The sequence below is a fragment of the Colossoma macropomum genome, unplaced genomic scaffold, assembly GCF_904425465.1.
Source record: "Colossoma macropomum unplaced genomic scaffold, Colossoma_macropomum, whole genome shotgun sequence".
Lineage (NCBI taxonomy): Eukaryota > Metazoa > Chordata > Actinopteri > Characiformes > Serrasalmidae > Colossoma > Colossoma macropomum.
Window position 1 is genome coordinate 14193708 of NW_023494794.1, and position 27669 is coordinate 14221376.

The 27669-nt window shown below is 40.1% G+C and overlaps 1 protein-coding gene across 2 annotated transcripts; it reads left to right on the forward strand.

The window, feature by feature from the left end:
- The first annotated feature begins 366 nt into the window (after window positions 1–366).
- Window positions 367–27459, forward strand: mtmr8 (myotubularin related protein 8). 2 transcript variants are annotated; one of them, XM_036580324.1, is made up of 14 exons: window positions 367–517; window positions 6286–6408; window positions 8047–8209; window positions 9077–9234; window positions 12579–12707; window positions 14420–14554; window positions 15678–15810; window positions 16413–16522; window positions 17488–17613; window positions 18103–18152; window positions 20203–20403; window positions 21805–21933; window positions 23689–23815; window positions 26536–27459. In XM_036580324.1, exons 1-14 carry the CDS (start codon window positions 494–496, stop codon window positions 26791–26793), a joined length of 1866 nt encoding a protein of 621 aa, XP_036436217.1. In that variant the 5' UTR covers window positions 367–493; the 3' UTR covers window positions 26794–27459. The 2 variants fall into 2 exon arrangements, with proteins under 2 accessions (XP_036436217.1, XP_036436218.1); XM_036580325.1 differs by lacking the exon at window positions 367–517 and having other exon boundaries at window positions 6294–6408; window positions 9082–9234.
- Window positions 27460–27669: the final 210 nt, after the last annotated feature.

Below are 27669 nucleotides of genomic sequence, written 5' to 3' on the forward strand. Positions count from 1 at the left end.
TAGCAAACAAATAAATATATTTAAAAATATATATTTAACAAATACATTTTTTTTGCCTTTTTCATTCACTGCAAGATTTTATTTGCTAAATGCATTTGGAATATATATTTTTTTCCATATTGGAAATTAAACAGTTGACATTGATATTTTTTTTAAATGTAACAAGAAACTGTTCACTGGATTTCATCTGTGTAATTTTATAAGAGTCTTCCTTTTACTTGTTGACAGATATTCAGGCAGTAAAGCTCGAATATTCGTCCGATCCGCACTTTTCTCAGGGTGAATCTGCTGAGGAGGAACTGAAACAACCACCGCGCCGAAACTGAACTCTCGCGGAGTCTCGCGCGGTTTGAGCGGTCAGCTGACCGCGCTGTTGACTGTGCGGGTGAAGATGGGAGAGTCGCTCCTGTTTTTAGTGGGTTTTCCTGAGAAATGAGCGTCGAAAAACAGCAGCAGATTTAAAAACACAGCCGCACCGCGACTCGCTTACAGCATGGAGCACATTATTACCCCGAAGGTGAGATTTAAACCCCTTAAAGCGGCGCGGAGACCGAGAGTCAGTACACTGTTAGTGATAGCAGCAGTGCTAACTGTTTACTAGCTACAGAGAGAGAGAGAGAGAGAGAGAGAGAGAAAGAAAGAGAGAGAGAGGGAGAGAGAGAGAGAGAGGGGGAGAGGAAGAGAGAGATAAATAGAGAAAGAGAGAGGGGGAGGGAGAGGGGAAAGAGAGAGAGATAAATAGAGAAAAAGGGAGATGGAGGGAGAGAGAGATAAATAGAGAAAAAAAGAGACATAGAGGGAGATAAATAGAGAAAGGAAAGAGAGAGGGAGGGAGAGGAAGAAAAGAGATAAATAGACAGAAGAGAGATATAAAGAGAGAGAGAGGGAGGGAGGAGAGAGATAGACAGAGAAAGAAAAGAGGGAGGGAGGAGAGAGAGAGAGAGCGAGGAAGGGAGAGGAAGAGAGAGAGAGTGAGGGAGGGAGAGGAAGAGAGAGAGAGTGAGGGAGGGAGAGGAAGAGAGACAGAGTGAGGGAGGGAGAGGAAGAGAGACAGACAGAGAAAGAAAAGAGGGGGGGAGAGAGACAGAGTGAGGGAGGGAGAGGAAGAGAGATAGAGTGAGGGAAGGAGAGGAAGAGAGACAGAGTGAGGGAAGGAGAGGAAGAGAGACAGAGTGAGGGAGGGAGAGGAAGAGAGACAGAGTGAGGGGGGAGAGGAAGAGAGACAGAGTGAGGGAGGGAGAGGAAGAGAGACAGAGTGAGGGAGGGAGAGGAAGAGAGACAGAGTGAGGGAGGGAGAGGAAGAGAGATAGAGTGAGGGAAGGAGAGGAAGAGAGACAGAGTGAGGGAAGGAGAGGAAGAGAGACAGAGTGAGGGAGGAAGAGGAAGAGAGACAGAGTGAGGGAGGGAGAGGAAGAGAGACAGAGTGAGGGAGGGAGAGGAAGAGAGATAGACAGAGAAAGAAAAGAGGGGGGGAGAGAGACAGAGTGAGGGAGGGAGAGGAAGAGAGACAGAGTGAGGGAGGGAGAGGAAGAGAGACAGAGTGAGGGAGGGAGAGGAAGAGAGATAGACAGAGAAAGAAAAGAGGGGGGAGAGAGACAGAGTGAGGGAGGGAGAGGAAGAGAGATAGACAGAGAAAGAAAAGAGGGGGGGAGAGAGACAGAGTGAGGGAGGGAGAGGAAGAGAGACAGAGTGAGGGAGGGAGAGGAAGAGAGACAGAGTGAGGGAGGGAGAGGAAGAGAGATAGAGTGAGGGAGGGAGAGGAAGAGAGATAGACAGAGAAAGAAAAGAGGGGGGGAGAGAGACAGAGCGAGGGAGGGAGAGGAAGAGAGACAGAGTGAGGGAGGGAGAGGAAGAGAGATAGAGTGAGGGAGGGAGAGGAAGAGAGATAGACAGAAAGAAAAGAGGGAGGAAGGAGAGAGATAGAGTGAGGGAGGGAGAGGAAGAGAGATAGGGAGAGAGATAAAGAGGGAGGAGAGAGAAAGAGTGAGGGAGGGAGGAGGGATGGAGTAAGGGAGGGAGGGGAGAGATAGAGTGAGGGAGGGAGGAGGGATGGAGTAAGGGAGGGAGGAGAGCGATAGAGTGAGGGAGGGAGAGGAAGAGAGATAGACAGAAAAGAGAGATAGGGAGAGATAAAGAGTGAAGGAGGGAGGAGGGATGGAGTAAGGGAGGGAGGAGGAGAGATAGAGTGAGGGAGGGAGGAGAGAGATAGAGTGAGGGAGGGAGAGGAAGAGAGAGAGACAGAGAAAGAAAAGAGAGATAGGGAGAGAGATAAAGAGGGAGGGAGGAAGAAAAGTTTGAGAGAAAAAGCAGAAAGAAAGAAAAACATAAAAGAGAGAGAACCAGATGGAAGTAGAGAGAAAAAGGGAACAGAGATGAGAGAAAAGGAGAAAGCAGAAAGAGAGAGAGGGCGAGGAGGAGAAGCGGATGATTAAACGAGTGCGGTGTTCAGTGATATGCTGAGGGTCAGTGTGTTCAGCTCTGCTGGGCTGTTATAAGTCGTGTGTTGTTGACGCTGCAGAGGCTTAAATTAAGAGTCCCAGTTCCTCTTTTCTGCTCTCACTGTTTGCCTTCAGACTCGCTCACATGCAAATGAAGCCGCTGCCACACACACTCGCGTTCTCAGCAGTAAAATCAGGGTTCTCATATCTGACTGACATGAAAATGTACCGCCTGATATCTAGAACGATTTTAAGGGTCTAAAAATGCTTTTAACCGTAAGATCAACCTCATAATGTTATTTCAGGTTTTATTTTTATTCTCCAGCAGCTTTAGTTAAACATGACTGCTGTGACTGTTTAGGCCGATGTTTGTTTGAGGTTCTCCTTTGGTTCTTTAGGTTGACGCAGAATGTGTTACGCGGTGCTGTGAAAAAGTCTTAGCCCCCTTCCCAGTTTCATCTGTTTTAGCATATTTGTCACACTTGAATGTTTCAGATCGTCAGACTGAAAAAAGTTGCTTTTATGGTGTTTTTAAATGATGATTTCAATTATTGAAGGAAAAATGGCCGTTCAGCCTTACTTGGCCCTATGTGAAAAAGTAATTGCCCCCCTTAGCTGCTAAATTAATCAAATTTAATTGACCGTCGGGTTCAATTTCACTATCCACACCACTTGAACAGAACCCGTCTGCTACAAGATCTAAAAAAAAAGCAGTACATGATGCCGCGTTCTAAAGAGATTCAAATACAGTCATTGAGATCTGCCAGTCTGGAAAGGGTTACAAAGCCACAAGGCTCTGGGACTCCAGAGAACCACAGCGAGAGCCGTTATCCACAGATGGAGGGGACTTGGAACAGTGGGGAACCTTCCCAGGAGTGGCCTGCTTAACAAAATTTCACCAAGAGCACATCTAACATCTAAAGAACCACAGGCCTCACTTGCCTCAGTTAAGATCAGTGTGCATGATTCCACAATAAGAAAGACACTGAGCAGAACCGGCATCCATGGGAGAGCCGCGAGGCGCAAACCACTGCACAAAAAGAGCACAAAGGCTCGTCTCACATTTGCCAAAAAACATCTAGATGACCCCCCAAGACTTTTGGGATAATATTCTGTGGACTGATGAGTCAAAGGTGGAACATCACACCAACAGTGAAACATGGTGGTGGTAGTGTGATGGTCTGGGGCTGCTTTGCCTCTGTAGGACCTGGACAACTTCTGTAAAGAACCGTTACTGAAGAGCCATCTCTTTTGAGATTGCAGGCCTAGCTTTATAAGATATAATGCATATTCATGAATGGGGGGGCGGAGCTTCTGAAGGAGCACTGAAGAGAGGAGTGTGTTTGTTTTGAGTTCAAATATCAACAGTCGTTCTCCAGAGTCGCTCACTGCACCTTTAAATACGCAGGAGTGTTACAGTTACAGTCTATGGGCCGAATCCACACCCGTGATTTCTGCTGTGGTGACGTTTGCAGCCAGTAAGCGCATTAATGAGTGAACCTGCTTTACAGCCACTCAGCAGGTTTTTGTCATAAAGTTTATGGAACACGTGAGCGACAGTGTGACAGTGTGACTTTGGAGGGGTGAGCGGGGTGAAAAGCGAGGATGTGCAGTGTTGCTGGTCAGCAGCGCTGCAGGAAGTGTGTTTTGAAGAGTGTGATCCTCCACAGCGACTTCCTGTCTGCCAGAAATAAATTACAGACGCCAGCGGTGAATATCCTGAACCGCTGTTGTTTACCTGCTCCTACTGATGTCAGGGCAAACCAGCATTACGTCCATATTAAAGCATCAGACGTCTTTAGGGATTCAGCGATTCCACTTTTCCCTTCCTCAGTATCAGCCAGCACCCAGCACTGATAGTGGCACTAAGGCCCGATCCCGTTTCACCCCTCGCCCCCACCACTTAGCCCCACCTCTCCGTTTTGCGAGTTGAAACCAGCAAGATGGCTGCGCACGCGACCAAACAAACCCACAAATGTGAGAATTTTCTCTGTTAAAAATTATGATATTCATTGTTTTATCTTAGTTTAATGTTGCTTTCAATGTATTTTGCTCCTTTTCTTCATAATTTCTTCATAAAATCATTAATGGTGTGCTGAGGTCTCGTTCCAGTTTCCCGTTCCACCTTAAATAGTTCAGCAGTTCTGACATCTGAGGTGGCAGAATGTAACTGCTGCTCCATTTAAGGTGGAACAGGAAAATTCGAACAAGAATCTGGTGAATATCTGACTTCAGCTTCATATCACTGAAGAATTAGGGGTGGGTGATAATAAATAATTGCCCCCCTCTTTGAAGGCATATGATGCCCTAAATGTAACTAAAGCCCAGCAGTGAGGAGCTGAACTTTACCCTCCTCTGCTGTCACTGCAGACTGGCAGGGTCGCCTACAGAGCAGCGCTAGTAGCTGTTAATGAAGAAGCTTATGGCCCAGTCCCATTTCTCATTTCTACCCCCACCCCTTGTATTCGAGTGTCTCCTTGCCCCTTAGAACTGAGTTACAGGGTAGTGGTTGAAATCCTCCCTCTGAAATGGGACCCTCAAATAAAAAGAGCATCACTTCATTAACAGCTACCAGCGCTGCTCTGTAGGCGACCCTGCCAGTCTGCAGTGACAGCAGAGGAGGGTAAAGTTCAGCTCCTCACTGCTGGGCTTCAGTTACATTTAGGGCATCATATGCCTTCAAAGAGGGGGCAATTATTTATTATCACCCACCCCTAATTCTTCATTGATATGAAGCTGAAGTCAGATATTCACCAGATTCTTGTTCGAATTCCCGTTCCACCTTAACAGCAGTTACATTCTGGTGCTTCAGGCATCAGAACTGGACTATTTAAGGTGGAACGGGAAAGTTAGCTACAGAGTCATCAGCACTACTAGTGATTTTTGTGCTTGTTATGATGAAAAGGACCAAAATATACTGAGACCACATGAAACTAAGATAATAAAACGATGACTGTAATTTTTAACAGAGAAAATTCTCACATTTGTGGGGTTTTTTTGTCGCTCATCTCACCGGTTTTTCTTTTTTTCTCATAACTCTCTGTTTGGAGTGTGAAAAACCTCTGTTTGGAGGGTCATGTAGCCCAAACACTTCGCCCCACCCCTCTATCTCAACAAGAATCAGGACCCCCTACACCCAGACGTGAACGCACAAATCAGAGGGTAAGGGCTAAGTGGTGAGGGCGAGGGGTGAAATGGGACTGGGCCTAGTTCTGTCTAACTTGGTGCCTGTAAATCTTAATATTCAGCCACCACCTCCTTGTTTCTACCCTCATTGTCCATTTTATCAGCTCCACTTACTGTATAGGTGCACTTTGTAGTTCTACAGTTACAGACTGTAGTCCATCTGTTTCTCTGATACTTTGTTAGCCCCCTTTTACCCTGTTCTTCAGTGGTCAGGACCCCCATGGACCCTCACAGAGCAGGTACTATTTGGGTGGTGGATCATTCTCAGCACTGCAGTAACACTGACGTGGTGGTGGTGTGTTAGTGTGTGTTGCGCTGGTACGAGTGGATCAGACACAGCAGTGCTGCTGGAGTTTTTAAACACTGTGTCCACTCACTGTCCACTCTATTAGACACTCCTACCTTGTCAGTCCACCTTGTAGATGTAAAGTCAGAGACGATAGCTCATCTGCTGCTGCACAGTTTGTGTTGGTCATCCTCTAGTCCTTCATCAGTGGTCACAGGACGCTGCCCACAGGACGCTGTTGACTGGATATTTTTGGTTCTCAGTCCAGCAGCGACACTGAGGTGTTTACCTTTGGGGCAAGAAGGGGGAGATCACCCAAATATAACGTTTTGCCAAACTACTGCCTTACATTACAGTGGTTCTGATTGTCTGCAGGTAGAATATGTGAAGCTGTTGGACAGATACGCTACCAAGAAGGCAGCTACAGGCACGTTATACCTGACCGCCACTCACCTCATTTACGTGGAACAAGCCAACAACGACCGCAAAGAAACATGGGTAATGTAGTATATTTGTTTTTTTGTTTATTTGCTTTAAAATGCTGCTTTTTTTGTTATCTATGTCTGTGTATATCTGCCTTTTTATTTGTTTTATATATAATCAATATACAATCAGTTTTCTAAGTAAAAATAAATCAACACACTGAAATATGGCATTTTCTTGTGTGTTTTAGTGCACAGTTTTTATTTTATTTGCTCAGTTTAACATATTGGAAAAAACAAAACATAAAATATAATTTGCCATAACTTTTGCACAGACTACTATTTTCTGTTTTCTTCCTTTAATTCAGCAAATAAACAGTAGTTTTGTTTATGCAGAAGCTTTTAATTCTCTTAGAACGTTCTTTTAATTTTATTTTACTTTATTATTATAATTGTTATTATTATAATAAAATTAAATGTAATTATTTTAATAAAAAGACTCACTTTTAATTAATACATTTTTTATTTGTTTTATTTATACCCTGAAGCCCTTTGAGCTTTATTTTTATGTTTTGAAAGGTACTATATGGGTCATTGACATGTCATACGATTTAATGTCCATTATTTTCCAAATAAATTATTTAATCAATACATGACATGTATCAAATTATTCAGCAGTACCTTTTTTATGTGAAACAATTTTCAGTGCATTCATATAAAATTCATTTTAGTTTCTTTTTGCATGCGAAAGTCTAAAACAGGCAGGTGGTGCAACCGTCCAACCATATGAATTGATTAAATAAACTATCAAAAAAGTACCTCTCTGAAACACTTTTGTCCGCAAGTTCTTACTTCCTCAAATGTCAGGCGGCGCAACCAAAAACAAAAGACTTTTATTTTGATGTGCTTTTACATAAAAGTGCCCAGGATATTCCATCATAAAGAAGACCCCAGGTGACCTTCATGGTTCAATGCCAAGGTCACAAAATGTGACGTTTGAGTCGTGGTTAAAACGGTTCAGTTTACCATGTCAGGTGGTCCGACCTCAGGAGAACCACGAAAATGTGGAATTATTAAAATATTGTTTAATTATCTGAAGAAAAGTCAGTATAAACTCAAGCTGAAGGACAAAGGTTTCTAAAGGTGGCTAAGTTGATGCCTGTTTAATTGAAATTAGTCTGAAAAGTCAGGTGGCGCAACCAGTCAATCAGATGGAGCAACCAGACCAGCACAGTTTAATAACTGAAGCAGGCAATTAAAAGCTTTTATAACACTCACTATGTTTAAGATATAACATGTACATAGACATAAATGCAAATATATATGCTGATATAAAAATGCACACCATGTCCTGTTTAATAACAACAACAGTAATAATAACAATAATAAAAATGATATGAATAATAAGAATAATTAATAAACGTTATTACTTTATGTGCTTGTATTTTAAAAAATATGCAGTTTACATGTATAGATCGTGGTTTAAATTGAAGAAAAAGTCTGCAGGATTTTGAGAAAAGCATAAAAATATATCTATCAAAGACGAGCATCACTGCACTCATTATTTAAAAAAATTAGAAAAATGTTTTCAGAAGCAGTTTCATGTCATCAAATTGAAGTAGACATTAAATAAGGAAACAATAATACATGCACACAGATACATAAATGAAAAGTCTTAAAGTATAACTGCTTTAATGACTGTGTGTGTTTGTAGGTTCTCCATCATCACATCTCCTCCGTGGAGAAGCTCCCTCTGACGGCGTCGGGCTGTTCGCTGCTCATTCACTGCAAAACCTTCCAGCTGCTCCACCTGCTGATGCCCAGAGAGAGAGAAGCTCAGGATGTGTTTCAGTCTCTGCTGCGTCTGTCGCAGCCAGGTAAACCACTGTTTATACACCGTCAGCAGGAGGCGCCACACCTGCCTCCCAGACTTACTGTATCAATCGGTTTACACCCTTAAAGACGGTTCTTCAAGGATTCTTTAGTAAAGAAAGTGTTTCTAGGTTGGTTCTGTAAGTTGGAACTGTTTTTCCTCTGGTTCTGCTACATAGTCAGGAGTATTTTGTTGGTTTTGTATGTTAGAACGCTTTTTCTTTGGTTCTGTAGGTTAGAACATGTTGATCCTGTAGGTTAGAGCTGTTTTTTTTTCTCTGGTTCTGCTACAAAGTCAGGAGTATTTTTGTTTTTATTTTTTTTGTGGGTTAGAACTGTTTTTCTCTGGTTCTTTAGGTTAGGACTTGTTGGTTCTGTAGGTTACAGATGTTTTTCTCTGGTTCTGTAGGTTACAACGTTTTGGTTCTGTAGGTTAGAACTTGTTGATTCTGTAAGTTACAGCTGTTTTTCTCCGGTTCTGTTGATTGCAACTGTTCTTCTCCAGTTCTCTAGGTTACAACTGTTCTTCTCTGGTTCTGTAAGTTACAGCTGTTTTTCTCTGGTTCTGTAGGTTACAACTGTTCTTCTCTGGTTCTGTAAGTTACAGCTGTTTTTCTCCGGTTCTGTTGATTACAACTGTTCTTCTCCAGTTCTCTAGGTTACAACTGTTCTTTTCCGGTTCTGTAGGTTACAACTGTTTTTCTCTGGTTCTGTAGGTTAAACCTTGATTTTCCAGTAGGTTAGAACTTGTTGGTTCTGTAGGTTAGAGCTGTATTTTCTAGTTTCACTATAAAGTCAGGGTGATATTTGTACTGAAGATGTTGTAGAACGTTCTCTGTCTCTGCGGTTCTGACGGTTCTGTTGTGTCTCAGTGAAGGTGGAGGAGCTCTACGCGTTTCTCTACAACCCCCAGCAGAGCGAAGCTGAACGGACGGCGGGATGGAGCCTCGTCGACATGGCGACCGACTTCAGCAGGATGGGGCTGCCCAATGAACTCTGGGAAATCAGTCACATCAACAGCAGCTACGAGGTACGAGTGACGGGGCAGGCGGCGCTGCGTCTGCGTGATGATGTCACATTATTCTGGATATTGATAAGAACCGCAGGACTCAGTGCACCAACATTTTAAAGAGCCCATTTCCCACATAAAGGCCCAAACCCCATTTCACGCCCCTACAGCTCAGCCCCGCCCTTACCGCTCGGCCCCGCCCCTACAGCTCAGCCCCGCCCCTACAGCTCAGCCGCGCCCTTACTGCTCGGCCCCGCCCCTACAGCTCAGCCCCGTCCCTACAGCTCAGCCCTGCCCCTACCGCTCAGCACCGCCCCTACCGCCCCTACCGCTCAGCCCCACCCCTACCGCTCAGCCCCACCCCTAACATTTGGTCCTGCCCCTACCACTCAGGCCCACCCCGCCGTTTTACTTGTTCATGTCTGGGTGTAGGGTGTCCCGATTGTTGTTGAGATCTCGTGAGACGGATTTAATAGTCTTTTTGGTCGTTTTATTTCAGATTATTATAAAACATGGTTCTTCTGGTTTTCAGTTTGCGGTCATTAGGTCACTTGTAGCCTTCATAACTTCAGAACGGTTTAAACTACAGACATGATCCACATATCAGGACATTCAGCAGACCCACCCCTAACTAGCAAGCATGACGTCAGCATCAGTGAGTAATTCAGCTCGGAAAATCACCTAAAATCCTGATATTATTGCTCTGCTTTTTGCCCTTCATATTCCAACAAAGGGTTAAAACAGCGACATGATTCACACATCAGATCACTAATCAGACTTTGCTTCACCATCAAGAGTGATTTTATCCACCTGTGACCGTCCATCAGCCAGCAATCCAGCTCCAAAATCACCCATCAATAAAAGAAATTCATTATTTATTTTTACTCATAATAACTAATAGAATGAATCAGCATTAAAATTATTGCACTTTCAGCTCACAGACACTCCAGACTAACAACTTCTGAAAAGATAAATACAACTGCACCTCTTTTTCAAGATCTCTATAATTAAAACAATACAAAATTTAGCAGGCGCTGGGTCATTTATTTGATCAGATATCAGATCTGTTAGCATTTACATGTCAAACAATGGCATATCTGAATCGACCAGGGTCTCCTGAAAATAACGACATATGGCATGTGTGACTGTCACATGTAAATACTTTATAATTGCAATTCTAATTGCAAAAAATAAAAACAGAATTCCCAGAAATTTTAGGAGTGTAAGGCTTAATTAAGGAGTGCGTAAACATTGTTAAAGTTTTAAAACATGCTGGTTATACATTCCAGAAAAAAACAGTCCATAGAAACTAAACAGCAAAAACAGCCCAATCTGAGTTAATTGTTTCTGTGATGTCACAACTCGTTTACATATATCCACCTACTCAGGCTGCAGCAGTTTAACCCCGCCCACTCACCGAAGTTATACGACGTGTTACGTGACACCCAGTTTTTCACTGATCTGTAAATATTAAAAATATCCACAGTCTGCTCAGAACAGACGACTCATCATAATTTTCTTCATCACGATGATAAAATCGTGATATCGTTGACCTGCACAGCCACTTCCTGACTGACTCGGCTGTTTCAGATCAGATGTTTACTTCCTGTAAACACTTATGCAGGCAAAAACACACACACCCACTCTCTCTCTCTCTCTCTCTGTGTATATATATGTGTGTGTGTGTGTGTGTGTGTTCTTGTATTGCTATACTTGTATACCCCATGTGCTCGCTATGATAGGACCATATGAAATTTTTGTGTTGTTTTCACCACAATTACTTTTTTTATTTGAAAACTAAAATAGCAGAAAAATTGCCTTTTGGATAGTGAGGTTGAGGTTAGGTTTAGGTTTACGTGTAGTATTATTTAGCTACAGTAACACAAAATCAATAGAAACCTATGGATGTCCTCATATGTATAGCAAGACAAACGTGTGTGTGTGTGTCTATACATATATATATATTCGGAACAAAAAATTTTTTTACTGTTTTTGAGTTTTTCAGTTTTTGTCATAATTTGAAAATGTCTGTTGTCCTTTATATTGTGTGTAAATTTCATGGCCCAAAATTACTTTGGGGGGAAAAAGTCTGGTCTCCTTATACACACACTCACACTCACACACACTCACACACACTCACACACACTCACACTCACACACACTCACACACACACATACAATGCATTCGGAAAATCTTCAGATCCTTTCACTTTTTTCACATTTTGTTAAATTGTGCAGACGTTTTCCCCATCATTCTGCGCTCTATACCTCATAATGACAAAGTGAAAACAAAATTTTAGACATTTTTGCAAATTTATTTAAAAGGAAAGACTGCAATACTGCACTGACATAAGTATTCAGACCCTTTACTCAGAGCTTAGTTGAAGCACCTTTGGCAGCGATTATGGCCTCCGGTCTTCTTGGGTTTGATGCCACAAGATTTGCACAGCTGGATTTTGGATTTTCTGCCATTCTTCTCTGCAGATCCTCTCAAGCTCTGTCAGGTTGGATGGGGACTGTCGGTGGACGGCCATTTTCAGGTTCCTCCAGAGATGTTTAACTGGGTTCAGGTCAGGGCTCTGACTGGGCCACTCAGGGACATTCACAGAGTCGTCCCTAAGCCACTCCTGTGCTGTCTTGACTGTGTGCTTTAGGGTCATTGTCTTGTTGCAAGGTGAACCTTCGGCCCAGTCTGAGGTCCCGAGTGCTCTGGATCAGGTTTTCATTAAGAATATTTCTGTACGTTCAGCTTTCCTTCAGTCTCCCTGTCCCAGCTGCTGAATAACAAGCCCACGGCATGATGCTGCCACCACCATGCTTCACTGTAGGGATGGTATTGGGCAGGTGATGAGCAGCGCCTGGTGTCCTCCAGACATGACGCTTAGAATTGAGGCCAAAAAGTTAAATCTTGGTTTCATCAGACCAGAGAATCTTGTTTATCACAGTCTGAGAGGCCTTTAGGTGCTTTTTTGCAAAATGTCTTTTGCTTCTGTCTGGCCACTCTGTCTAGCCAGAGTGATCATCGGGTTCTTGGTCACCTCTCTTAACAAGGCCCTTCTCCCCCGATTACTTAGTTTGGTGGGTCATCCAGGTCTAGAAGAGTGCTAATTTTTTTTTTTCCATTTTAGCACAAAGTCGCAACATAACAAAATCTGAAAAAAAGTGCTATATGTATGTGTGTGTGTGTGTGTGTGTATGTATATATATATATAGATAAATAGATATATAGATAAATAGATATAGATATATATATAGATAGATAGATAGATAGATAGATATATAGATAAATAGATATATATATATATAAAATGTTTATCTCTTTTTCTCTGTGTCTATCTCTCTCTCTCTGTCTGTCTCTCTCTCAGCTCTGTAGTACGTACCCATCAGTGCTTGGCCTCCCTAAATCTGCCAGTGTTGCTACGGTAACTGGCAGCGCCAAGTTTAGGAGCCGCGGTCGGCTGCCTGCGCTTTCCTACTACCACAAAGACACTCAGGTACCTGCACACCATCACTACACACACTCGTCTGCTTCTGTCTGTGTTTTTCAGCCTGTATGTTGTTTTTCTTACTTTGTATACATAATTATTTAAACAGTGGCAAGAAAAGTTACAGTACAGAGCAACACAATCTGTTTAAACTAATAACACAGTAAATAGTGTATTGTTCTTTTATTGAATACATCGTTCAAACACTCATAGTGTGGGCTAGAAAAAGTAAATGAACATTAAAGTGAAACAACTACAGAAATGCACCTTTCTGATTGGCTGAGTCAGACCTTAACCAGGTAGAGATGCTGTGAAATGACCAATCTGAAGCATATGGCTGAGCTGAAGCACCTCTGGAAGGAAGAACGGGTCCAGTATTCCTCTTGAACGGGGGTTGCAGGAGGTCATTGCTGCCAAAAGAGGGTCGACCAGTTATTAAATCCAAGGGTTCACTTACTTTTTCCACCAGCTCTGTGAATGTTAAATTGATGTGCACAATAATGATATGAAAGATAATAATTATTTGTGCGTTAGCTTTAGCACATTTTGTTTGCCTATACTTGTGATTCAGATCACATTTTTTGACTAATTATTGCAGCTATCAAAGGGTTCACACACCTTTTCATGCCACTAAATAATTGTAAACTATAATATAATATAAATATAATATAAATATTTCACTCAATATTACAACAATTCTGTGAACATAATTCAATAAAATGTTAAATTATATAAATAATAAGTTGCTATTTACATTTGAAAAGTAATGTGCTCTGCATATAAATTTTATTATAGCTTTATTCTCAGTGCTATGCAGTGTTTCTCAGTCATTTTAGAATCTTCTACTAATGATCTGAAACCCGTAACATTGATCAGGACAAATGTATTAGAATCATTTGATACATATTCACTCAACCCAATAGTTTCATATTATATTTCAAACTTTTGAACGCTTTACACACCGTGAAGCATTCGAGCTACGTCTTTATGCGTGAAAAGTGTTGTATAAAGGCTTGGGTAATATCTTAAAGTAAGGTGCGCAATATTTTCTGGTTAAAAAATCTTGGTTACCGATTAGCAGCTTTGACCTACTTTCTGTTCTGTTTTTTGTTTGTATGTGTTTTTAAACGTTAACTGTTTCAATGAAATCACACAATAAATACTAATGTAGTGAGAAACCCATTGTCATTTTAATAGATGTTGTTTCAGATGTGTGTTAATGAGCTCCTTCTGGTGTGGGTACATGATGGCTCGTGTGCTAATAGCGCTCCCTCCTGGAGAAACATCAGACTGCGACACTCTAAATGAGTGATTTCCAAAGCCACGCCCACATTCTTTATGTATGAATTATTTTTTGTTGTTATAGCAGAGTCACTCAGGACTTCAGTTATTAATAACCTTTGGAAAACTGTGAAGTATCATATTTTAAAATTTTCATAATTAAATTCTGTACCGCCAAGACACTCGAGCTGTACAGAAAACACTACAAATTCTACTCAGATGGTAAATCACACTGTGTGAAATGCGCAATAGAGAGTGGGGAGTTAACTCTACAGTGGCCTAGCGGCTTTTAAATGCCTCGTAATAACCCCACGTTTTAACAGTAAAAGAGAGTTAAATATTATGTACATATTATTTAGCTTTTTAAAGGTAAATTAGTCCTGTCTAGTTTTTGTTTACTGACATTTACCTGTTTGTTTGTTTGTTTGTCGCGTTGCTAGGCAGCGATCTGTCGCTGCAGCCAGCCGCTCTCAGGTCTGAGTTCACGGTGTATCGAGGACGAGCAGATGCTGCAGGCCATCAGCCAGGCCAACCCCAACTGCCCCTTCATTTATGTAGTGGACACTCGACCAAAGGTACAACATTTTACCTAAAATTAACCTTAAAAGCAATAGTTTGGCAAAAAATTGAACTTAGTTTTCCCAGGTTACCGCAGTATGACACTGTATGACGCTCTGTTATTCATAAACATGGATAAAAGTACCTCACATAGCTAAGAACAGTATCGGACATCTTAAAGTCTGAATTTTGTCTGTACTTTAGACCCTTGAAGAACCATCTCGCTTATACCCCACCAGTTAGCACTGTACAAAAGGGACAGAATTCAGGCTGCTTTCAGCTCTGCTGATGTATTTTAGTCCATGTTTATTGATAACAGTGAGTCATACAGTGTCACAAGCCACATAATCAATTAGGGATACTGAACATCTCCACACGCTTTGAGACAAATGCGTGATTATTTAGACAAGCACTGCCAAGGCGAACGACACCTTTTTAGATTTTTGTGGCCATAAAGCCCTTCGCAGTCGTTGTATGGACAAGTACTATGATATAACAGTAGAGTGAACAGCAACAAGTTAGCAGCAAGTAACTAACATTAGTTATCTAACAATTAAGCTAACATTTGCTAGGCTGTGGGTTAGCAAACTGTTGCCACAGTTGTTGCTGTGAAGCTAGACAGTTGCTATCACAAACACTAGCAAACTGGACCAAACAATACTGACCTACTGATTCTGTGAAAAATGAGTTAATGTTGCCCTCCTGTGAAGCAGAAACAGAGCAGCCTCCTCATCCCTTTTCATGTCTTTGAACTCTCGAGGCAGCTGAGTTTTGTTTTTTGTTTTTCCCAGATTTTGTTCAGATTTTTCCTTTTCAACTTAAATGCTGCGGTTACATTCTGGCGCTTCTGACGAAATATGGCTCATATGTTTTATGTCACTGATCAGCTCTCAGGATCAGCTAAGTTAGAGAAATATCAGCAGGTTGCATATTGGCTGAAAATCGGCCGACACCGATACACAGCCGATCGATCCTTCCATCTCTAAGTCAGATTATATGAGAAGTCTTGAAGTTTGAAACTTTATCGCAGGCCTGCTTAATCTCTTATTTGGTCAACATTTAAAAATGTTTTTCTCTTTAATACTAAAATGATTTTCAGACCAGAATTATTTCAATTTGTGTGTGTTTTGTGTGTTTCAGCTAAATGCTATGGCTAACCGTGCAGCGGGTAAAGGCTACGAGAATGAAGATAACTACGCCAACATCAGGTTCCACTTCCAGGGCATCGAGAACATCCATGTTATGAGGAGCAGTCTGCAGAAACTGCTGGAGTGTGAGTGCCACACATGCACAGACATCTTTTGTGCTTTTATTTCTTAGTTTTTATTGTTGTTTAAACAATTTAAAGTGGTGTTTATTTCAGGGTTGTTTTGGTGTTTTTCTGTGAAATTTGATTTTTGATTTGAAAGTTTTTATTTTCCATTTTCTTCTTAAAATTTTAAAGTAACTGAAATAATTAAAATTTAATTTAGTTTGAAAGTGGCAGCTGCATGGTGTGAACATTTCCTAAAAGTCTTGAAAACAAAGTGGGCTATGTATATATGTGTGTGTATATGTATATGTGTGTGTGTGAATTTGAGTTTTCGCCTTTAGATCACATTCTTTACATATCAAATAAACAGAACATTTAACAAAAGCAGATAAATAGTACATTTTTTTAAATAATTGCAGAATTCACCTCATATGTGTGTAAATGGAGGATTTTAACAGCCTTTTCATGTTGAATCAGATTTTATGACGGGAGCTGTTTTTCTTTGTATGTGATTCATTGTATTCATTTGTACTGCTGTGCTGTATTTGGGTGTGAGAGAGCTTGGTTTATTTATTTATGTATTTATTTCTTGATTGATTGACTGTGTGTTTTTGCTTCATTAGTGTGTGCTCAGAAGTCTCCCTCTATGAGCGATTATCTGACCGGACTGGAAAACTCCGGCTGGCTGAGACACATTAAAGCTGTGATGGACGCTGGCGTCTTTCTGGCCAAGGTACTTCAACATGATATTCAAATATATGCAAAATACTGTATAATAAACTACACTGAGACATACGTTAATCAGGGGTGCACATTGCAAAAGTCGCCATATGGTCGCTGTTAGAGCAAAAGCTGTTATTTCCGTAATGTGGGAAGTTTTCAGGAGTAGAAACAAGTCTTATTAACTTTTGATGTAAATTGAGATCGATCGTCTGTTCATCATGAAATTTTCACACAGTGTGAAGAGCAAAAATACATTTAAAAAAAATTCAAAAAGGTTTTCCATGATATGTGGGTCAATCCACGTGACATCACCTGATGGCCATCTGACATATTAGCTCAGATTTGCTTACTTTTTTTAGGAAATACCGTCACTGTGCCCAACAGACAGTGTGCAAAATATTAGACTTGTATCCTCATTAGTTTCTAAGATTTACAGGCTTTAAAAAGACCTTGAAATGCCTGTGGAAAAAGATGCAAACTTTAATAAGTCATAACTTTTTAGTTGTTTGTCACCTGCATGAAATGTTCAGGGAAATTGTTTGGTTTATATATAACAAGACATATATAACAAAACCTCTAATCTCCAAATCTCCAAAATGGTAACTTCACAGGAGAAGGAAACAACATACTCTACTAATGTAAGTCAGTGGAATCTGAATTTTTTCCAAAGTTATTTTGGGTCATTTCTTTTGGTCCATTCGTCATGGAATTTACACACAATGTAAAGGAACATCTGTTGTGTTGAAATGACAAAACAAAAATTAACAGAAATGGAGAAACATGGTTTGCTTTGGAAGGGAATATATATATACATATATATATATATACATACATATATATATATATATATATATATGTATATATGTGTATATACACATCACCGCGCTCTCTCTCTCTGTCTTTCTCTCTCTCTCTCTCTCTCTCTATATATATATATATAATGTGTGTGTGTGTGTGTGTGTGTGTGTGTTTTAGGCAGTGGGTGATGAAGGAGCGAGTGTGTTGGTTCACTGTTCTGATGGTTGGGATCGAACTGCTCAGGTTTGCTCTCTCGCCTGCATCCTGCTGGACCCTTATTACAGAACCATCAAAGGACTCATGGTGAATATACGCCTCACAGTATCTTTGCAATAACGATATCTCACAATAACCTTTAACATTACATTCTCTCAGAAATGACATATCAAATAAACACAGCAGCCGCATTCAGAAATCCCATTCTTAGTGGAAAAGAGTAAATGAAATGGCAGAAATAGCCACTTTTTTCCATCAGCCTAGAAGTTGAATTTTCTTATCTTCATTTGTGTTTTAAAAATATCACAAGGCAGCTTTATAAAATAAAAAACAGAAAACAAAATCAATAAAAATACCAATCAGTAAAAGCAACAGAAAAATGTGAATAAAGGCAAAAAAAAATAAAGTAAAAATAAACATGAAAAATAAAAAGGTGATGATACACCAAAATAAATCACACAAAATTAAAAGCTGGGCTGAAGAGGCATGTTTTTAGCCTAGATTTCCTCTATGCAGCTATAATAACAATTATGTTGTTCATGTGTTACAATGATGGTGTTTGTGTTTCTTTTCCAGGTTCTAATAGAGAAAGAGTGGATTTCGTTTGGGCACAAATTCAATCACAGGTAACAAAAACTACAGGCTTATAAACGGTGTTTAATGAGGCAGATCAGGTCAATTAGAACAGGATTACTGCGGCTGTCAGACTTGTAAAAACTATGGATGTTGCAGATTTGTACTGAATTAAAATGAAAATTTCTTGAGTAATCACTCAGACTACAGCACCTGCACAGGTAAAACTAATCCAGCTCCAATAGGGCTTAGAATTCATCAAACTCTGAGGTCCTTCAGTAATAGCAGTCCTGTTTGAATCTACCGCTTGGTCACGTAATCACAAATCCTGCTAATAGACATCGGCACCTAGGGGTGGGCAATATGATGATATTTTATCGTTATCGTGATAAATTATATCACAATTTGCTTTTCTGAGCATATTCTGTGTATTGTCAGTACTTAATGAAACACTGACCGACTACATATTTCATTACAGAGTGAACATAATGAGGCCTGTTTGATTGGATTTAGTGCAGCGCACTTGTAAAACACTGAATAAAAATTTAGGTTTAGGTTTGTTATTGTTACCATTATTATTATTATTATTATTATTATAGTTCTTTTTTATCAGGTCCAACTTAAATCTCAGAAAAACTAAAAACCATGACTAGATAATGGTGCTCTTGGCATAGTGTCTTTATCCTCAAGTTTAAAACAGGACTGAAATCAAAAACATTTGTGCTGATAGGCTGATTTAGAAGGAGAACGAAAATAAATATCTGGTATTAACTGGTGGTTTTGTTTGTTTTTTGTTTGTTTGTATTCGTTTAATTCTAATCTTAATGCTGAAGTGAACAGCCAGGCTGTGATCATTTGATCTGGGCTTTCTGAGATAATTTGGGAAAATTGCACAGATACTTGATTTCATATGAATCAGTCATTTATATATTACATTATAGTGCCTCTTCGAGACGGGTCTGACAGCAGTCATGCGCTCTCAGCCTTACATGCACCGCCAACCTATTGATGACATCAGTGCAGGCTAGAGCTGCAGGATATTGATATAAAATGCGATGTTTGATGAAGCTGTTAGATGTCACGATGACGACACGAGAAGCGATAGATAACTGTTAAATAATGTGTCACCTCCTGGGTGTAATGAAAGTGCAGAGATTTTTTTTTTGGCATGTGTAAACTGAAATCTAACTAACTTCTCTTTAAATCCCCCCTTTAAACAAATAGCAAAATACAAAATTACAAAAGCACCATTTACTATTCTGCAAAATAAAATGAAATACTAATTACTATTTATATCAGAACTGCAAGCGCATTTTTTGTGCACTAAAGGGCTGAGAAACAGTCAGCATTACCTCAGTAGCTTTTTCTATAAAGGCTACAAAACCAAATAAATGTATATTTATTTTTTATATAGGCACACAAGAACAAATACTTAATTTTTTTTCATTTATTTTTTCGTTTCGAAAAAACTACATTCTTGCTTTTGGTTGAGTGTAGTTTGGCACAGTGTTCTTCATAGGTCCAGGACTCTTATTTTGAAGGACTATGGGGGGCGTAAGGTAGCAAGCTTCATTAGAGCCTGAGCATCTTGTGTGCTGCATGTTTCCCCCATTGCTGCAGCTGTTTTGTAGTTGAATTTAGTTATGGGGACATTTTAAGGTCTCAGTGTGTGTTTTGTAGATGAATTTCCATTAAAGATGAGTTATGGGGACATTTTAAGGCCTCAGTGTGTGTTTTGTAGTTGAATTTCCATTAAAGCTGAGTTATGGGGACATTTTAAGGTCTCAGTGTGTGTTTTGTAATTGAATTTCCATTAAAGATGAGTTATGGGGACATTTTAAGGCCTCAGTGTGTGTTTTGTAGTTGAATTTCCATTAAAGCTGAGTTATGGGGACATTTTAAGGTTTCAGTCCCACAAATTCATAAAGAATTACGGTGCGCTTCTGTTGTCGTCTGTGCTGTTATCTACTTGTGTCTTTCAAAGGTTAATAAGTTTGTAATTGACTCTGTATTCTAAATATTTAGCTCATACAGTTTCATCTAAAGAGTCACTTTTCTGTTTGTTTATTAATCTGCCCGCTTGTTTGTGTGTCTGTGTTTTAGGTGTGGTCATCTGGAAGGTGACCCCAAAGAGGTTTCCCCTGTGTTTACTCAGTTTGTGGAGTGCGTGTGGCAGCTGTCGGAGCAGTTCCCCTGTGCCTTCCAGTTTACCGAACGCTTCCTGTTGACCATCCACGATCACGTCTACGCCTGCCAGTACGGAAACTTCATCGGAAACTGCCAGAAAGAGAGACAAGAGATGAGGTGGGTTCAGAATTGCACTCAACATTCACACTAACATGTTTGTAATAGTCTGAGTGAAGCTGAAAGAGGCCGATTGACAGTACTCCGATGACGTCACAGTCGCGCCATTTTGGTAGCGACATCAAGTTCCCTCAGCAGTGTCTGTCTGTAATGAGGTGAAGCCATAACTGATCCAGCAAAGTCAGTAAAACACGCTTTAAACACTTTTAAATCTCATTTTAAAGTGTATTAACTGATATATTTGAGTGTATTGACTTGACTTTATTTGATTGGTTGCTGTAGTGATTAACAAACGAAAGCTGAAATCTAAACGGCTGAGATTTCCCGCTGCGTTACTGGCGCCCCGTCCCGAACCGCACACTATCTCACTATATAGTGTGTAAAATAGCACATATCCCTTTAGACATGGACTCATTAGTGTAGTAGGTGAAGTACAGAAGTGTGTAGTTTGGGACGCGGCCTTAGATCAGCCAATGAGACGCGTTCAACAGCTGCTCTGCTGAGCTGCTCATTAAACACCTCCAAGAGGAAGTTTGAGGGGTTTGTTGATTAAGGAGCTTTTATTGAGGTAACTTAAAATAAACGCTGCAGTTGCAAATAACAGCTATCTTTAAAATGTATGTATGTTTTAGAATTGGTTATTTCACATTACCACATACAGTATATATCTATATGGTGGCCTTAGTCTGTTGCTTAGGGCAAAGACAGTGCCGTGTACTGATTTGATACCAGTGCTAGTCTTCCTTCTTAGAATCAAGTTATATTCATAGAATACATTAAAAACAGCAGATGTTGACTGTACTGCTGTGCTGTACAATCCAATAAAATTGCTGATTTTATAGCATTTATCCATAATTCATTGTAAACAAAGTCATTCAGAGAGGTTTGGTGTGAAATGCTTGTCAGAATTGTTCACAGTGGTGGTGAAAGGAACCAGACGTCCACCTCAAAAAGCTCCCTCACAGAAAGTTTGAGGCACTGTTTTATGATAGTTCTGAGAACATTTTGGTCTTAAAATCCATTCATGGTGGAGGGATACATGCAGAGGCAAAATAGTCCCCAAAGAAAATTATTATTTCAGATTTTCCACTATTTTCCATCATCATCATTCCATATAAGCTCAGAAGACTCGTGTGGGTTCACTGGTGGTTCTGGATAGTAAATAAAATGTCTATATCTGTGTTGTAGTCATGGCGACCCCTGGTTCCTATCACCACCACTGTAAAGACATCTGAACCATTTCACACCAAACCACTCTGAATCTCTCTGTTTACACCTCACACACTGAATTATGCAATTTTGTCGAAGTAGCAGAGTTTACCAGACAAGTCTTGGCTGATATTCGGGGTAAGGAGGTCAAACTGTGGTTGTTTGCTGATTGCTTTACCGCTGTCTCCTCAGGCTGAAGGAGAGGACGTTTTCTCTGTGGCCGTTTCTGCTGCAGCATCAGGATGAGTACCGCAACCCTCTGTACAGACGCTCCGCTCACAACAGCGTCCTCAGACCGAGCACGCTGCCGCTGCACTTCAAGTACGAGCGCACTCACATACGCTGCTGTTCAGAAGTACCCTACCCCTTGTTTTCGAGTGTTGCCCCTTAGAACTGAGTTACAGGGTAGTGGTTGAAATCTTCCCTCTGAAATGGGACCCTCAAATAAAAAGAGCATCACTTCATTAACAGCTACCAGCGCTGCTCTGTAGGCGACCCTGCCAGTCTGCAGTGACAGCAGAGGAGGGTAAAGTTCAGCTCCTCACTGCTGGGCTTTAGTTACATTTAGGGCACCATATGCCTTCAAAGAGGGGGGCAATTATTTATTATCGCCCACCCCTAATTCTTCAGTGATACGAAGCTGAAGTCAGATATTCAGTGTACAGAATTTTTGTCCGATTAATAAATGATTCTCCGAACCCTATTTTGTTGAATGTGGTGAACAAGGATTTCCAATTGACTTTATCAAAGGCTTTCTCTGCATCTAATGTGACTACTGCAGTTTCTGATTTGTGAATCGATGTGTGATGCATCAAGTTACCATGTTAGTGGTTGAATGTCTTCCTTTGATGAAGCCGGTCAGATTGGGATGTATAAGTGACGGGATAACTGTTTCTAATCTAGTCGCCAAGGTCTTGCTTATAATTTTTGTGTCTGTGTTAATGAGTGATAGTGGACGGTAGCTGGAGGGTAGGGTGGGGTCTTTGTTAGGTTTGAGATGAAATGAAATTTTAGCGGTATTCATTTCAGATGGTAAATTCTTTTTATGCTTTCTTTCAGCTGTCATTCTGTTGAATAGTGGGGCGAGTATTGTCCAGACGTGTTTATGAAATTCAGCGGGAAAGCCGTCAGGACCAGGTGCTTTATTATTAGACGTGGTGAAGGGCATTATAAAGCTCTTCTGACGTTATCGGATGTTCCAGTATTTGTTTGTTCTTTGGTCAGTCTTGGAAGGTTTATGTTATTAAGAAAAGTGCAAATGTCCTCTGTTTCTGGATCGTGATAGTGAGTATGGATTTTTATAAAATTTTTTGAATACTTGATTGATCTCTGGTGTTTGCATAATATTTCCTGTCTCATCCTTGATTACTGGTATTGTTGTTTTTTCTTTTATGTTTTACTAGATTAGCCAAGAGTTTTCCAGATTTGTTGCTATGTTCAAAATTTTTGTGTCTTAATTGTTGTATTAGGAATGAATTTTCTATTTATGAGTTTGTTGTGTTGTGTGTTACATTCCACCTTAGATGGAGCAGCAGTTACGTTCTGGCACTTCAGGCGTCAGAACTGCTGGATTATTTAAAGGTGGAACGGGAAATTAAGCTAGCTACCGAGACATCAGCACACTGTTAGCGATTTTATATGCACCATAATCCCCCAAAACGACATTAAACTGAGACACTATAATGATTTTTTTTTTTTTTTTAACGAAGAAACATTCTCACATTTGTGGGTTTCTTTGGTCGCTCATCTTGCCCTGTGTTTCTTTTTCTCATAACTCTCTGTTTGGAGTCTGAAAAACCTCCATTTGGAGGCTCTAACACTTCACCCTACTCCTCTATCTCAATAAGAATTGGGACACCCTACCCCTAGACGTGAATTCGCAAAACGGAGGGGTGGGGCTATGTGGTAGGGGTGGGGGGTGAAATGGGATTTGGGCCTTGGTTCACATACGTATGTTCTGCTTAATTAAAGACTCATCAGCAGCCTTTACACTCATTTAGGCCTCATTCTCACTGCTGACAGTGCTTGTTTGTGTTTATCTTACCGTTCGTGGCCGGTTTGTTTGTGTTCGTGCAGGTTTTGGTGTGGGATGTATAACCGCTATGATAAAGGAATGCACCCTAAACAGTCTGTCCTGGACACGCTCCTCACTCTCACACACCAACAGACACAGGAGGAGAGGACGATGACTGATCTACAGAGAGTAAGTGGAATTCTGGGATCTGTAGTTTTTATTTCCCCTGCACAAATCGCACACTAATCATAGAAAATTCAGCATATTATTGGATTAATAATAATTTATTATGCACACATACATAAATATGTACACTGTATACAGCCAAAGCTATACATACAGTGCCCAAATATTGGCATCCCTGGTAAAAATGAGCAAAACACGCTGTAAAAACTTTTATTGCTGATCCTTTTGATCTTTCATTCACAATAGTAACTAAAATCTATCTTTAATTATTTAATTGAAGGATAAGGATGGAAAAAAAAACAAAATCTTATCAGGAAATCAGTATTTTTCTCAATCTGTGTGCCACAATTGGTGGTACCTCTTCATTTAATCCTTTGTGCAGCCTCCCTTTGCAGAGATAACAGCTGTGAGTTTCTCCTATAAGCTTAATGAGACTGGAGAACACATGGCGAAGGATCTGAGCCCATTCCTCCATACAGAACCTCTCCAGATCCTTCTGATTTCTGAGGTCCACACTGTCCTCTTCAGCTCATCATACAGGTTTTCTATTGGGTTTAGGTCAAGGGGGTTGGGGTGGCCATGGCAAAACCTAAATTCTGCAGTCAGTGAACCAGTTCTGTGTCAATTTTGAGACTCGCTTTGGATCTTCGTCCTTCTAGAAGATCCAAACTATGGCCCAGTTTGAGCTTCCTGGCTGAGGCAGTCAGGATTTGGTTTTATATCTGCTGTTCCTTGATGGAGTCTGTGATACCATGAATCTGAATAAACTGTCCAGGGCCTTTGGAAGAAAAACATCCCATAGTATCACACATCCACCACCATGCTTCACTGTGGGACTGGGGTACTTTTTTGCAGGGCTGTCTTTGTGTCCACACCAAACTCAACACTGCTGTTTGTTGCCAAAATCCTCTATTTTGGTCTCATCTGACCACAGAACACAGTTCCACTGAAAGCTCCTGTAACGTCTGGCAAACTGTAGGAGTTTGTTTGTCCTTGACAGCAGTCTTTCTTCTGGTAACCCCCCCACAAACAGCTGGTCCTGTAGGTTGTTTGGGAGACGTTCTGACACCAAGACCAAACTAAGGTCTGCATTTCCTCGTCTGTGATCCTTGAAGATTCTTTGTCCACTCGACTCATTCTCCTCACTGTATGTGGGGTCAGTATAGACAGCAGATTCTTGACATCTCCAGTTGTTTTAAACTCCTTAATTATTGCCCTGATGGTGAAAATGGGCTTTTTCAGCGGTTTATCTGTTTTCTTGTAGCTGTTTCCTGATTTGTGCAGCTCAACAACCTTTTTTTGGACATCACTGCTGCTTTCTCTGGTCTTTCTCACAGTGATGGATGACTGAGGGAATCTGGCCTGTGTTTCATCTCATATATATACCTCAGTGAAACAGGAAGTCATGACTGACCATTTAAGTGTTCCTGACCACTCTTAAAACATAAAATATGAATGGGAATAGACTTCAGTTAGATTTCACTCTTAAGAATTTCTAGGGGTGCCAATAATTGTGGCACACATAGTTTTAATAAAAATATTATTTAATAATGAAATTGCTTTTTCATTGTCATTATACCTGAAATAAATGTTAGATTTCTGCTGATATTTTGAATGAAACATCAAAAAGGATCAGAAATTAAGAATATTTTTTACAGCTCATTTTGCTCATGATTACCAGGGGTGCCAACATTTGTGGAGGGCACTGTAAACAAATTAAAATAGTAATGCTGACAAGAACAACAACTACTAAGAATAATACGGATATTTATTATTATTGTTGTTATTATAATTAGTAGTAGTTGTTGTTGTTTAATCAATCAATCAATCAGCCTTTATTAAAACTACAGTACTGAGGGAGACCCTCATTTACAATGTAGCCGAGCCAATATGGGTCAGGGATTGAGAAGTTAAATAGCAAAAACATATCAAATGCTAAAAAAAAGTAATCATTATAGTAGTAAATAAAAAAAAATCAATAAACCATTAAAACTACAAACATAGTAACTTAATAAATAGATAAATAAATAAGATTTAAAAAGATAAATGAGATAAAATAAATAAAAGCTATAATTAATGAAATAAATAAAAGATGTAGTTAACACTATTTTAATCTCTGTGGCTGTTTTTGTTATTTAATAACTGTAATATTTTATTTTTCATAATGATTCCAGTGCCAACATCAAATTTTCATATTATATACTTTTGACAGTTGTACGCAAACGTTTGAGCACTCAGTCAAATTACATGTTTTGTTCATTTTCTACTTACTCGCTGAGTTTAACATGTTGGAAAAAAATAAAACATAATACATACAGAATGTGCCATAACTTTGGCACAATTTAAGTTTTGTGTTCCCCCCCAATATGTTAAATTCAGTAAATAAACAGTAATTGTGTATTAAATGTACAGAAGTGTGTAACTGTAGACTTTGTCTTCACTTATTTACACTAAGAAAGTCAACAAAAACATGAAATTTGACCGGGGTGCCAAAACTTTTGCACCGTATGCACAATAAAGTATTCTGATTCCAGTTAATGTTCCAGTTAATAGTGTTGTTATACAGTCTGTCATTAAGTGTTCTGATGTTCAAATAGTTTAATATTATTATTATTATTATTATTATTATACATTATTACTTTAACTTGTAACAATAATGGTGATGGTAAAAGTGATAATTTGTGGCTTTATTACATCATTTCCTCTTAAACTCCACCAATCAGCAGCTGGCTGTCGCTGACGGAGTCCTCCCACATCCAGACGGACCAATCGGCTCGCCTCCTGATCACAACAGTAGACCCAAAGCCCCGCCCACCGCTTCCTCAGACCAGTCGAACGGAGGCTGCACCTCTTTGACCAACGGCGACGGAGCAGAGGCGGAACCGTCCGATCAGAAAGAAGCGGAACCACAGGCTGCAAAGGACAAACCTGTTTCTATGGTAACCCAGAATTCCAAGGAGGAGGTGCAGGGATCCTCCTGAATCTCCCTGGTAACAAAAAGCAGCGTTTGGACCAAAGGGAGGAAACACGAGCTGTAATTTCCTCACATTCTGCCAGAACAAAGTTAAAACCAGCCTAATACACTATCAAAGGGGATTTCAAGCCAATGTTGATGTTGAGGATGTTTGTTTTCTGCCAAAAAAACCCAAACAAACATCCCTAAAACAGGGTCATATTAATCCTTATAGGCATTTTTTGCATTTTTTAATAATGTAAATAACATTTTGAAATCAGGGAAACTGCAGGAGGGTCATCGCAAACCCTTCTTGTTATGGAGTCTGTCGATAATGAGTGAAATTAAAAGATCTAGAAGCTTTTTTTTCACAGATCGTAGAACAATTAAACAAAATTGCATCACGCAAAGACGTTGGATGCTGCCAAAGAACGTTGACTGACTTCAATGCTCCACTGATCAAATCCATCTACTGCCTTATGCAGACGTTTGGGCACCTCTGATCAATTTACATGCTGATTTTCTAATTGCAAATAAGTAAACACGTCCTGTACAGTCAATACACGTGAATACAGCTCATCTCTGCCAACTCAAGTGCACAGTTTCTGTCTGTTTACTATATTTAACAAATTTGAAATAATAATAATTACAATAATTTGTCTTTACAGTGGTGGTGATAGGAACCAGGGGTCGCCATGACTGCAACACAAATATAGACATTTTATTTACTATCCAGAACCACCAGTGAACCTACACGAGTCTTCTGAGTTTATATGGAATGTTGATGATGGAAAATAGTGATAAATCTGAAAATAATCAGTTTTCTTTGGGGACTATTTTGCCTCACAACACCCTGCATATCATGTATCCCTCCACCATGAATGGAGTTTAAGGCCAAAATCTT

Bases quoted from the DNA above. Each gene is read 5' to 3' on its own strand.
- mtmr8 (XM_036580324.1), top strand. From the start codon at position 494: ATGGAGCACATTATTACCCCGAAG. The intron at 16,523-17,487 runs GTACTTCAACAT...TGTGTGTTTTAG, and splicing joins CTGGCGTCTTTCTGGCCAAG to GCAGTGGGTGATGAAGGAGC. The intron at 23,816-26,535 runs GTAAGTGGAATT...TCCACCAATCAG, and splicing joins CGATGACTGATCTACAGAGA to CAGCTGGCTGTCGCTGACGG.